The sequence below is a fragment of the Callorhinus ursinus genome, unplaced genomic scaffold (assembly GCF_003265705.2).
Source record: "Callorhinus ursinus isolate GAN/ISIS: 27379988/994484 unplaced genomic scaffold, GSC_fseal_2.0 scaffold13, whole genome shotgun sequence".
In the NCBI taxonomy this organism is placed as follows: Eukaryota; Metazoa; Chordata; class Mammalia; order Carnivora; family Otariidae; genus Callorhinus; species Callorhinus ursinus.
This window is the reverse complement of record NW_027397075.1, coordinates 23742809-23756110: the sequence shown is the minus strand read 5'-3', so window position 1 is coordinate 23756110 and position 13302 is coordinate 23742809. Positions and strand designations below refer to the sequence as shown.

Below are 13302 nucleotides of genomic sequence, written 5' to 3'. Positions count from 1 at the left end.
TGCAGACCCTGGGAGACCAGACGCTGCCATCAGGTGTTGGCCCGCGCAAACGGTAACTTCTATCGCAGCCTTGAGGGTTCTCAGTCAGGCACGTTAAAGGGGGCCAAGGTCATCCTGGGGATGTGACCCTGAGCTGTTAGGAACTACGTTAGTGTTTTGTTCGAGCCTTTCTAGGCCAAACATCAGGCCCCGTAGAGAGGAGGGCTCACGGCCCTGTGGATAGAGTGTGGTCCAGGAGCGACTGTCACTCACTTCCTAGTTGCATTTCTTACTAACCGCCCCTCTCTCCCCTCCCAAAGTCTCCAGGAAGGATCTAAAGAACCCTATAACTCGAGACGCATCTTCTGTTTCCCTGCAGCCCGCCGTGCAGCTGTCTCTGAAGAGCTTTGGGGTCAACTGCACACGACAGAGACTAAGGGACTAGTTTGCTGCAGTGATCTCTTTCGGGCTTTAAAACCCTACACACAAACACGCGGGGGCGCTCCTTAAACTACCGCAGGCCCGACGTCAGGACGCAGTCAGCGGAGAACTACAACTCCCAGCAGCCCCGGCGAGAGCGAAAACTACCAGCTTCCGGGAGCCGTTTCCCGTGAGCCAGCTGCTCCAGCTCCGTCCGCGCCTTCGGAAGGCCTGAAAGTATCGTGGCCGGCAGCGGCGACCGGGGTCGCAGGGCCGCGGCCACCATGGCGTTCGGCGAGGAGCGGGACTCAGGTCCCGGAAGCGGAGGTCGCGAGAAGCGGAGCCGGGGCCGCGGAAGGGCGCTCTGGTGTCACTTCCGCTGGGGCGGGACCTCAAGCTCTCCCGCGCAAATTGAAAAGTCCTTGGTGCGCGGCTGCCACCCGGCTGCCTGTGTTCTGCGCCGCCTGCCTCGGGCGCTCTGGCCCAGGTGAGTCGGGGGCGTCGGGAGCAGGTTTCGGAACCCTCCGCCTACCTGCCCTGAAGCGGACGGGGAGAACCCTTCCCGGGAACGGAGCGGAGCGGGCTGTGCGTGGGCCCAGGGTGGCGGCCACTCGGGACTCCGGTCGTCCAGGGCCAGGAGGAGGGTGTCCGGCGGGGTCCTCCCGCCCCGGCCGCAGAGTCCCGAGTGCTGATCGCAGTGCAGGCCGAGCCGAGGCTGCCCTGAGCGCAGGGAGGGTCCGCGGGCGCAGGCTCCCAACCGCCGGACTTCTGCAGGGCTGGTACCCAAGCTAGCAGCCCCCCTTTCACCTGCAGTCCCCACTCATAAATGTGGAAAAGTGAATTTTCTTCTTGATGTCTTGCAGGCGAAAGGAAGCGTGTCTTCTGGAATGGGCTTGCGGGCCACTCGTGCACAGCCTGTGGACGGGAGTGAGGCGGTGAGGTCGACGGTGTGGTCGTACCTCGCGGGTGGCAGGCGGGCCCCCTGAGATGTTGCCCGCCTTGTGGCCCCAGGTCATTCCCACTCCGCTGAAGAGGAAACGTTTAGGCGAGCGTATTTACCTAGCTTAGAAGAGACATACAGGTTTGGCAAAATGTGTACTACCTCAGTTTCCCTCAAAGGGGAAGAAAACTCTTTTTAGAGGCATTATCTGAGAGGTAGGAGGCTAATTGCTTCTCTGGAACTGTGGCTTGAGGAACACCTGCATGCCAATTACCTGCCGTATTTAAGAGTCAGAATCTGCCACCCGTCTCCACAATTGGTGAATGCACTGCTGGCCCTGAGCTCAGAGCTTTGATACAGTCTCAAGGTGAGGCGGACTTCTTACCCTGTTCTTTCTACCTTTCCCCCCAAACTTAAATGTTTGCTGGGAGGGGTTTATGTTTTGAAACACGAAGCAGCTGTTCAGCCCCATTGCTTCTACTTTTTATCTTGAGGGGTGGGGGTGGGGGGTGGGTGCTAGAGCTGACTCTTGAACCACAGGGTTTAGAACTGTGAGGGTCCAGGCGCGCTTGGGTGGCTTAGTCGTTGAGCGTCTGCCTTTGACTCAGGTCATGATCCCAGCATCCTGGGATCCAGCCCCGCATCGGGCTCCCTGCTCCGCGGGAGGCCTGCTTCTCCCTCTCCCACTCCCCCTGCTTGTGTTCCCTCTCTCGCTGTGTCTCTCTGTCAAATAAATCTGTACAAAAAAAGAACTGTGAGGGTCCACCAATTCGCTGGATTTTTTTTGATAAATGCAGTACAGTACTGTAAATGTATTTTCCTTGTGATTTTCTTTTTATTTTTTTAAAGATTTTATTTATTTATTTGACAGAGACACAGCAAGAGAGGGAACATGACCAGGGAAGCAGGGCGAGTGGGCGAGAGAGAAGCAGGCTTCCCACGGAGCAGGGAGCCCCATGCAGGGCTCAGTCCCAGATCCTGACCTGAGCCTAAGACAGACGCTTAATGACTGAGCCACCCAGGCACCCCTCCTTGTGATTTTCTTAATACCAGTTTCTTCTCTGTGGCTTACTTTATTTTAAGAATACAGTATATGATACATATAACATACAAAATATGTTTTAACTGAGTTTATGTAATTGGTAAGGCTTCTGGCTATTAGTAGTGAAGTTTTGGGAGAGTCAAAAATCATAGGTGGATTTTCGACTGGGTGGGGGTGGGTGCAAATAATCCCCCTCCTTGTTCAAGGGTCAACTGTAGTGCTTCAGAAGGGTCTGAGCCAGCTCCAGAATTGCTGCATAGAAGGGACTTTTAAGTCCTTCTATGCTTCTTCCTGGGTGGAAGGGGGTAGATCTTAACAATGCTTTTTTGGAGAGAGAGATTCTTGCACGTTTAGCACTTCCTGGGTGCCTAGGCTTGGAACACACATGATTCCAAGTGGAAAATCACTTTGGAAAGAATAAACGTTACGGAACTATCAAGTGACGTTAGAGTTGGTGATTAGCATAAATATTCTAGACTGGAAATTCTTGGTCGGAGCCCAGTTAAAGTATTAAAGAGCAGTGATTCTCAAATATCTAAGCAATAACAGTGGCTATATCAGTTTCCAAACCCTTTTTCTTACTTTTCTAAAACTTTTGAGTAAATATATTTTGCTCTAAATATTGCTGTTTTTCCTTTCTCCTCTCACATCGTGTAGTTAACTTGGCACTATGGGGATACATGGATTACTGCAGTTTATCAAAGAAGCGTCTGAACCCATCCACGTGAGGAAGTATAAAGGACAGGTAGTAGCTGTGGATACATATTGCTGGCTTCACAAAGGAGCTATTGCTTGTGCTGAGAAACTAGCCAAAGGTGAACCTACTGATAAGTAAGTTTGGACCTTGTATTAATTAATTCTTTGTCAGCTAAGAATTAGACTTACATTGGGATCGTTTTCATTCAATGCCAGGTTTATTAAGAAGTGAGACTGAGAACATTGCCAAATCAGGAGCGACTTCGTTCTGTGATGTAGTATCAAGACACCTGTAGACAAAAACCAAAGACTGTGTCCTTTATTCGTTACTGAAGAAACTGAGTCCTGTTTGCAAAACAAAGCAGTTGCTTCAAAGGGACAAGGTGTTCTGACTCCCTTTTACTTTACTTGGGGCCCAAAGTGGTCGGCCTTGCTGATATCCAGTCATAACTGCAACTTCATTTGAGGCATGTTCCATGGACTAATATCTTCTCTATTTTTTTACATAGAGACATTAGAAAAGGAAGCAAGTATAATTTCAGAACAGGGATTTTCTGGAGCGATTTGATCGCTATTATGAATTTTCTTTTTTGCAATATGTAATTTATCTCCTGGAGGAAAGGCTCCCGGATCTTGATACGACTTACTTAATCACAATGAAAAATAGGTAAAATGTGTTAATGCTGTTTGTTTCCTGGAGGAAAGAGGGAAAGTATTGAATGGTGGATGTTTCGGGCTTTCAGGCTTCTCCAGTTAATTTGACCAAAGGTGACCCGGACCAGTACGTGTGGGATCTGAAAGCTGGGGCCCTGCTGCCACTCCATCTGAAGGCCATTTCTTTTCTGCCACTAAATTCGAATAGTGACAGGTGTAGGTGAAGACTACAAATTTTTCATTCTACCTGCAGTATTTCTTTGAATAGTTCTTCACAGGGGAAGAACTTTCTCTACTTTTTTGTAGTTCTTAGAAATTCTGAGATTTTTGACTAATTGGAAGAGTTGTCCAAAATACAGAAAATATCCTTTATTAGAGATGTCGTTGATGAACTCCACAGATCTGCCATGTAGTAATTTATTGAACTAAAAAGTTTCAGGACTTCCTACAAAGTATTGTGGACTTTTTTTTTTTTCTCACAGCAACTAATAAGTCACATTTTTTTTTTAAAGATTTTATTTATTTATTTGAGAGAGAGCATGAGAGGGGGAGGGTCAGAGGGAGAAGCAGACTCCCCACTGAGCAGGGAGCCCGATGTGAGACTCAAACCTGGGACTCCAGGATCATGACCTGAGCTGAAGGCAGTCGCTTAACCAACTGAACCACCCAGGTGCCCCAATAAGTCACATTCAATAGAGTTTATTTTTCCTTTCTTATCCACCTTTGGATGAGGATATTACCTAGAAAAGGTCAGAAAATATGGATAAGTGTATGATAAGCCTTTATGACTACTATAAGAAACGAGGTAGATCTAATATGCTGACCTGGTAAGATTTCTGCAACAGGTGTCTGTTTGTATTCTGTCTGATTAAAAAAATATGTGAGTTTCCTTTGAGATTTATTACGATTTTATATTAGCTTTCCCCCTGTCTTTTACATGATACTTCATTAGTAGGCCCAGAATTAGTACAAAGTCACTGTTCTGTAGACAAATACATGTCTATTGTTACTGGTTTACAATAAAAAGAAGGACCACATAGTCCTTCATTAAGATGAGTATTATGTGATTTAAAAGATTATCTTTAATATGTCTATTTCTGTTCTTTAGTTAAAATATCCTTTATAAACGATGGAAGTTGTAATGTGGCTCTTTTTGTTGATTGCCTTGCTGGAATAAAAAAACTAAAAGCAATACATGATCCTTGTTTAGATCCTAGACTGTTGGGGGAGGGGGGTAGCAACATTGTGCTGGAGCCAACTCATACAAGTTGGCTATACACCATCTTCTCCCAGTTCAGCATTTGGTGACCCCGCATTGGTAGTTTATTTACCACTGTAATATATTCATGTCAGGGAATTTGACAAATGCTACGGAGCAGGCACCCCTTCCCACAGAACTGGTTGTTAAACCTTTACCAGGACTCCACTAGTTATAAGAAATACTGGAACAATTGGACAAAGTTTAATATAGACTGTTTATGTTAGATGATACTTTATTGCTTTTAAATAGCTCGGGTGTGATAATGATATTGTTGGAGGAATCAAATATTTATTGTACTGTTCTTTCAACTTTTCAATAGATTTGAAGTTTTTTGAAGCAAAAAAAAAATAGGGGAAAAAGGCAAGTTTTGGAACAAAATATCAGAACTGGAAGGGGTGTCAAAACCTTTTCATCTGCAGATGAGAAAAGCATAAATAACCCATCATTTGTCACATAGACCATTAGGATCCAAGGCAGGATTTGAACCCAAGTCTAAATTAGAGTTTCCATTTCCTGTGAAAACATTTGCTTAAAAAAATAGTAAAAACCTTCTCTTTCATAATCTGTCTCATCTGATTTTAAAAAGAGCAAGAGTATTACCTTACAAGATGCCACGCACCTAAATGCGTTTTTCTTTATATTCATAGGTATGTAGGATTTTGTATGAAATTTGTAAATATGTTACTCTCTCATGGGATCAAGCCTATTCTCGTATTTGATGGATGTACTTTACCTTCCAAAAAGGAAGTGGAAAAGTCTAGAAGAGAGTAAGTTGATTCTCTAGTCACTTTCTAATTTAATTGCATTTAAGTCTGTTGCTATAGTCTTATACCAATTTTCTTAAATTTTAATTTGTTGAGGCTTGCTCTATCATCTAGTACTTGAACAAATTTCTTTAAATGTTCCATGTGTGCTAGAAAGGAATGTGTATTCTCCAGTTACTAAGAGGAAGATTATATATCTGTCAGTAAGTCAAGCTTATTGATTATGGTGCTCAAATCTGTATCTTTACTCTTTTGTTTGTTTTTTTGTCTTTTTTTTTAAATTTTTGTCTACTTAATTCATAAATTACTGGGAAAAGTATGTTAAAATCTGGTAGTGGATTTGTCATTTACCTTATAGTTCTGTCCACTTTTTGTTTTGTTTATTTTGAATCAATTGGTTGCATTCAAGTTGAGAATTAGTTACATTTTTGTGGTAAACTGAAACAATATATAGTGACTCTTTTAAACTCTAGTTAGGCTTCTTTTTCCTAAAGTCTGTCTGTCTGATATTAGCATACCTATAACTTTTTTCTATGTTTCTACTGTCTTTTTTTTTTTTTAATTCACCTTTAGCTTTACTACATCATTGGTTTTTAGGTTTGCCTCTTATAAAGAACACATTACCATGTGTGTGTGTGGTTTATTTTTTTTTTTTAAGATTTATGTGTTTGAGAGAAAACTCATGTTTGTGGGGGGGGGGGGGGGTAGAGGGAAAGAGAGAATCTAGAACAGACTCCCTACTGAGTGGGGAGCCTGCCTGCCCATGGCTGGATCCCAAGATCTTGAGCCAAAATCAAGAGTCGGCCACTTAACCGACTGAGCAACCCAGGTACCCTATGTTTTGTTTGTTTGTTTGTATCCATTCTGTCGATCTTCGCCACTTCTTGAAAATCTTTTAAATGAAGAGTTTATTCCTTTTACATTGACCATTAATTATTAATATATTTTAATACATTATTTCTCTTGGTATTTTACATTTGTCTTCTCTCTCTCTGTTTTTGTGTGTGTGTGTGTGTGTTTTGTGGTTTTGTTTTTGTTTTTGTTTTTTGGTAACTCCTACCTTGCTTGACTTCTGAATTGATTGTTTTTCCGCCCTTATTATGTTGTCTCTTGTTTCTAGTTGAAAAGTGAAGCATTCTCTTTCTCTTCTTTTAATAGTTATCCTAGAAATGTTATTCATATTTAACAGATAATAGTTATTTTATAACAATAGACCTTAGAAGGAATTTTTTTATTTTAATAAAGCAACTATGCCACCTCATTCATCCATTCTTCTTTTCCTCCTGTATTTGTTGTTATGTCCAGGAGTCATTATTTTTGTATGGGAAAGACCACTAGGCTTAGTTGTCAAAGGTAGTGTGAGTCACACCCAGATAGAATTAAGCCTCGCTGAGGGAGCATTCTATTAGGGTGCTGCTTTCTTGGTTTTGCTCTCTCTCTCTGAGCCTAGAATCAGGTTAGAGTTTTTCAGATCTAGGTTTTTCAATCTAGCTGACTTGGAGGGCTCTGATTCTTTTTTTTTTTTTTTTTAATTCCAGTATAATTAACATACAGTGTTATATCAGTTTCAGGTTGGAGAGCTCTGATTCTTAAAGCCAAAACTATATAAAGTTTATTTACAAAGGAGTAACTGAAACTGTCTGAGCCCATGTTCTATTACAAATAATGTATAGTTTACTAAATATACTCTTAATAAAAAATTAGTAGATTCTAGGTTAGTTATAAAAGGATGGGTGACAGTCCCAAACTAGTATGGCTAAGGGATTAATCCAAATCAGATCCCACCTGGGTGTCTCATGTTCTTAATTCTAATTGCAGATACTTATTAATTTTCTCTTGCTAAGCTCAAAAATGGCTTAAAAAAAATGTTACAACTGTCTGTCTGTCTGTCTGTCTCTGACCCGTGAAGTCTTTTTGTCTTTGTAGGATAAGCTTTCCCTGGGCCACTATAGCAGTGGGAGAGGCACTTAAAATCCTTTTCTACAAGCCTCTTCATCTGTGGAGCCCAGTCTAAAAGTGGAACTAGGGAATGTGTGTGTATGTGTGTGTGTGCACATTTAAAGATCAGAACCTCATGAGTTCTGACGTTCTGACTGATTCTTCCAGTTCAGACTCACGACTGTAGAGTTTCTTCCCCCTCCCCCCCCCGTCCCACAACTGTAGGGTTTCTACTTCTTCTGTAATACATCTTTATCTCCTTTCTTCCATATTGAGAATCCTTTTTTCAAGGGCACGGGGGGATGAAGTTGCAGTATCTTATAATGACTCACTTGTCTTATCCCAAAATAAGTGTAAGTATTTTATTACACTCAACAGTAGATTCAGAATAAAATACTGATAGTACGACTACCAATATGATTATTGAAAACAGTTAAAATTTCCTCTTCTTTCGCATATGCTCTCTCTTTTCCCATTTTAAAAATAGCAGTTCTATATTGTTAGAATGTGTACTATCACTGTCTCCCTGTTTAACCGTATTTGGTATTGATTCTGCAAATTACCACATATTTGCTTGTTATAGACCATTCTTCTGCAGATGTTATTTTGTTTTTTCTGAAATTTATTCTCTAGTAGATCCCACAAGCTCACAGAAACGGTATTTCTCGAGTTCTTCCTATGTCGATAAAGGTGCACCTTTATGCTTGAAAGTTCATTTTGATGGTGTGAAAGCCTTGACTCACATTTTCTTAAGTGTCTTAGTTACTCCATTTTCTTTTGACATAGAGCATTGCTGTGGAAGTCTGAGGATAAGCTTATGTGTGCGTGCATTATAAATCACTTGTGTTCTTTTTACTAGAAGCCCAAAAGATCTGGGTTCATGTTCTCAGGGACCTGGTAAACACTATCAGATGAGTCAAACTTTGTTTTTTCCCCTTGCAGAAGACGACAGGCCAATCTTCTTAAGGGAAAGCAGCTTCTTCGTGAGGGCAAAGTCTCAGAAGCCAGAGAATGTTTTACCCGTTCTATCAATATCACACATGTGATGGCCCACAAAGTCATTAAAGTAAGAAATGAGAAATAAAGCCAAAGTAACAAATGGCTAAGTTCATCAAAGCTAGTTATGAGTCGTTTATTGGTGGGAGAACAAGGAAGTGAAGGGAGGAAAATTATTCTAGGCCTAAGCTCAAGGAAGGGGCAGGTCTCAGGAGGAAGGGAGCAGTATCTCAACAGTGGAGAGGAGTCCAACAGTCTCCAAGGGAGAAATCCTCAGGACTAAGGGATGCCCTCTCTTCCTACATATTCGAGCTTGGTGGGCATCTTGTTCTGTAGAGATGGAAGGGATGGTTCCTGGAGGGCCAGCCTAACCCCACTGCCGTGTAGTCGTCAACACTTAACACCTCTACTCTTCATGGCCGTGGGATTCGTCGAACCAGCCTCTCTGGCTCAGGACCTCTCAGACCCCTCGTCTCTTCAACCTGCTTCTTCGTAGAAGCTTCTTACCACCATAGATCTTCTTCTGCGGCCGGCAGCTTGAGCCCTCTGTTCCTCTGCTTCAGGCCTCTGTTCAAACGGCTTGGTAAACACAGGAAAATAAATACAGAGATTAAATTCTGTCATTTTATCAAAACAGTGTCAGATACACTTTTGTAGTCTGAAAAGAAAGCATGTTATTTTTATGGGGAGAATATATTCAGAACTCCAAACAAATGTCTTTTATGCTTTTGGAGCATAGCTGTTCTTAAGATGCAAGCTTTCTTTCTAAAATTTGAAATAATTTTTTCTGGCTTGTAGTTGTTTCTCTCCCTCTGAATATACAGCAGTATTTTCTCCTATAAATTGATTTTTTTAAAAAGAAATCTTTGTGGCTATATGATTAGTTCAATATGTGCTAGGACTAAAAGTGGAAAAACTTAACCCAAAGGAAATGATTTCTGAAAATAACATGAGCATGTACATGTTGAGGCTGGTAATGAGATGGGAAGTTGTTGAGTGCTTTCTAGATACTCTGCTGGAGATTGACCATGACCTTCTCTGGCAGGCTGCTCGGTCCCAGGGAGTAGATTGTCTCGTGGCTCCATACGAAGCAGATGCACAGTTGGCCTATCTTAACAAAACGGGTATTGTACAAGCTATAATCACAGAGGACTCTGACCTTCTTGCTTTTGGCTGTAAAAAGGTACTTGGCTATAACTATATGCTGCTTTTCTGTGTAGTTGGCAGTGGTGTAAAGCAAGGAAATAAGGTTTTTCCTCTCCAGGAATCATTAATACCCACAGTTAATATCTACCCACAATGATAATAATTATTTCATTTAAAATGAAAAGAAGGGTTTTGCTGCTTGACATTTGTGTAATCTGGACACTTTTTTAGAATAAGCCCTTAAGGTTAGAAGGTTTTATTTTTGTTTTATCCAAATTCTTCAATAGAATGTAGACTTATTATTTTCATTTTTGGTTTAACTTATATGCTTTACATTTTTCAGTTAGGTGAGGTAAATAACTTATCCAGCTGGTTGCTTTGCAGTTATTTAGAATTATGTATAAAGCTGTTTAATGGAAAATTTTATCATGACGTAGTAAGGGGGGAATTAAGATACAAAACTACAAGATGATATCGTTTTTGTTACTGCCAATGTTATTTATCATCTCTAAATTTCATAGATGACTAGAAAGATCTGTAAAAGGATTAATGCTGGGTAACAGTGATAGATGAGACATGTCAGGCAACTTCTGTTTTCTTTCTGAATTTCTGTGTTCTCCAAATTTTCTACAGTGAAAATTGTATAAATGTATTACTTTAAGAATAAGAAAAAGGATTTTTGTATGAATCACTGTTTGATCACCATGACAGTCCTGGATGTCAGTGGGAGGTAAGAGGTACAGAAAGGGCATTCTTTATCCCAGAGTCAGAACAAGGGAGTCCTGGTGCACAACCTGGTCTGTCGTCATCTATGCTTCAATTTCATTTATTTGTAGATTTCACAGTAATTAACTGGCCTGCCTATCTCTCCTCTCTCTCAGTGCTATGATAAAGAACAAGAAAGAATTCTTAGAAATACCGCAGGGGATTGGATAATGAAAAATTAAAATGACCCTTATAGGTTTTAACAATTTCCCTTCCTTTTGAAGGTGATTTTAAAAATGGACCAGTTTGGAAATGGACTAGAGATTGACCAGGTACGGCTGGGCATGTGCAGACAGCTTGGGGACGTGTTCACAGAGGAGAAGTTCCGCTATATGTGCATTCTCTCGGGCTGCGACTACCTCTCCTCGCTGCGTGGGATCGGCTTAGCAAAGGCTTGCAAAGTGCTAAGACTGGCCAATAATCCAGACATCGTGAAGGTAAGAGTGAGTCGCCTAGTCCGGTTGGGTTTCCGGAGTATTTCTTACATCATAGATAAACCCTTCAGAATATGAATTTTAAATATTCTATCCTCTCAGTAGCCCATATCATGTGTCAAAAGGACAAAATGACTAAAACACTAGTATTTTGCTTTTGGCAACTGATGGACCTGCTTTAAGCAGTTGGCAAAATTTTTTAAATGAAGACTAATGTAAAGAGACTTAAGGGCAAAATGTTCTAGATAGAATTAATGTTAAAATGTATTATCTTTCAATTTCTGTCCTATTCTCTGTAGTGGTGGCTCTCAGATTTTTTGGTCTCAGGGTCTCTACCCCCTTTAAAGCTCTTGGTGGCAATAATTTTTGTTAAATGGGTTACAGCTGTTGGTATTCATCGAATTAAATTCAAACAAAGATAAAATGTTGGTTAATTTAAAGCTAATAGTAATAAATTCATTACATGTTAGCATATATAGCATATTTTAATGAAAAATAGCCGTGTCTTCTGAAAATGTGAAAATTCTGACCGGGATTGCACATTTATGTAAATCTCTTTCACATGGCTTGATAGAAGACAGCTGGGTTCTCCTGCCTACTTCCTCTGACATAGTATCATGTGTCCTGTGGAAAACTGAGACACCTGCATCACCGCTCGATCATTTCTCTGATAGCTTTACCTTTAAAAAAAAAAAAAAAAAAGGCAGCATATGTTGAAGAAGCTCATTTCGCCACCCCCACCCCACTCCCCTGGCGGGGTGGGGGGGTGCAGAGGGGAAGGGAGCCACGCACTAAGCTGCCGGTGACCCCAGGGTCACTGACTTCCGCTCTCTGGCTCTCCCCTTCTTCGTCTGTGAGTGTGGTAGGAAGTATTTAAACCACTACCAGCTTTAATCATCCATGACTCTAACAGAAGTTAGAGGTCGACTTCATTTTAATTCTCGGGTTTTGTATGTTTGTATTTTGCTTTGTGGATGAAAGGAACTTTGAGGGCGGGGAATGTGTCTTTATGTCACACCTGGGAATATAAACTAGATGTGTAACTGACTTGTTCGTAATAATAGAAAAATCGAAGAAAATACTGTTACAGTTTTTAATGATATGACATGGTCATGTTTGCTGGTAGAGGCTTCCAGTGCAGATAAAATCAATTGATTTTCTGTCTGTCCTCAGCCTCCTCTAATGTGAACCAGTTGATCTTGGTGATGATACATTCCCTATTCTGTACTTGGAGATAACTAGTAAATATTTTTGCATCCATTATTAGGTTATCAAGAAAATCGGACACTATCTTAAGATGAACATAACAGTACCAGAAGATTACATCAAAGGATTTATTCGAGCCAACAATACCTTCCTTTATCAGCTAGTTTTTGATCCCATCAAAAGGAAACTCATCCCTCTGAATGCTTACGAAGATGACATTGATCCTGAAACACTAAGCTACGCTGGGCAGTATCCTTTCTGAACCAGAATAGTAGAATTTTGCACTTCTTCCATATTTTTATGGTGAAATTTTTAGTGAGGCATTCAGTAAAAAGCCTGCAAATTGTTTTTTCTTTCTTTTTTATAGTGAAACCTATGTCTTGTTCATTTTAATTATCATGCTGGTGAAAATTCAGAGCATGGTTTATAAACCTGCGGCTCATCCATCATAACGTGCTAATTACTTAGGTTGCCTTGACAGAAACCCGTACTGAGTCGGTCATTTAAGGTACACAAACCAAAGGTGGTACTTCTTGGCCGGCAAGCTCCACTTCCTAGGAGGGGCATTGTGGATGTGTGACCCCACCCGTTGAGGATGCCCTGCACGGAGACCCTGGCTGCATGCACGCAGGCTGATTCAGAGCCCAGTCATGTAGCTGGTGGTCAGGACTCCCTCTCCGTCTCCCTGGGAAAGAAGTCATGACTTGGGGCTTTGCTTCCAAAAACAGCCAGCCCCTACAGTGACAGAAAGAACCTAGAAATGACCCCTGTGGTTGTCGTCTCCTACGGTGACAGAACGTAGCAAATGACCCCTGTGGTTGTCGTCTCCTATGGTGACAGATAGAACCTAGCAAATGACCCCTGTGGTTGTCGTCTCCTACGGTGACAGATAGAACCTAGCAAATGACCCCTGTGGTTGTCGCCTCCTACGGTGACAGATAGAACCTAGCAAATGACCCCTGTGGTTGTCGCCTCCTACGGTGACAGAAAGAACCTAGCAAATGACCCCTGTGGTTATCGTCTCCTACGGTGACAGATAGAACCTAGCAAATGACCCCTGT

General features: G+C 41.7%; 1 protein-coding gene across 6 annotated transcripts in view; it reads left to right on the top strand.

The window, feature by feature from the left end:
* The first annotated feature begins 810 nt into the window (after positions 1-810).
* EXO1 (exonuclease 1) overlaps positions 811-13302 on the top strand; it is a 36245-nt gene continuing 23753 nt past the window's right edge. For 4 of the 6 annotated variants that reach the window (XM_025878141.2, XM_025878142.2, XM_073899915.1 and 1 more), the window contains exons 1-8: positions 811-886; positions 1263-1706; positions 3039-3212; positions 5640-5759; positions 8637-8760; positions 9736-9873; positions 10826-11038; positions 12303-12490. In XM_025878141.2, the coding sequence (XP_025733926.1) occupies positions 3052-3212; positions 5640-5759; positions 8637-8760; positions 9736-9873; positions 10826-11038; positions 12303-12490 (944 nt within the window). In that variant the 5' untranslated portion in view covers positions 811-886; positions 1263-1706; positions 3039-3051. Of the gene's footprint in view, positions 887-1262; positions 1707-2210; positions 2374-3038; positions 3213-3603; positions 3745-5639; positions 5760-8636; positions 8761-9735; positions 9874-10825; positions 11039-12302; positions 12491-13302 lie in introns of those variants that run through there. The other 2 variants (XM_073899914.1, XM_073899916.1) reach the window with 2 other exon arrangements.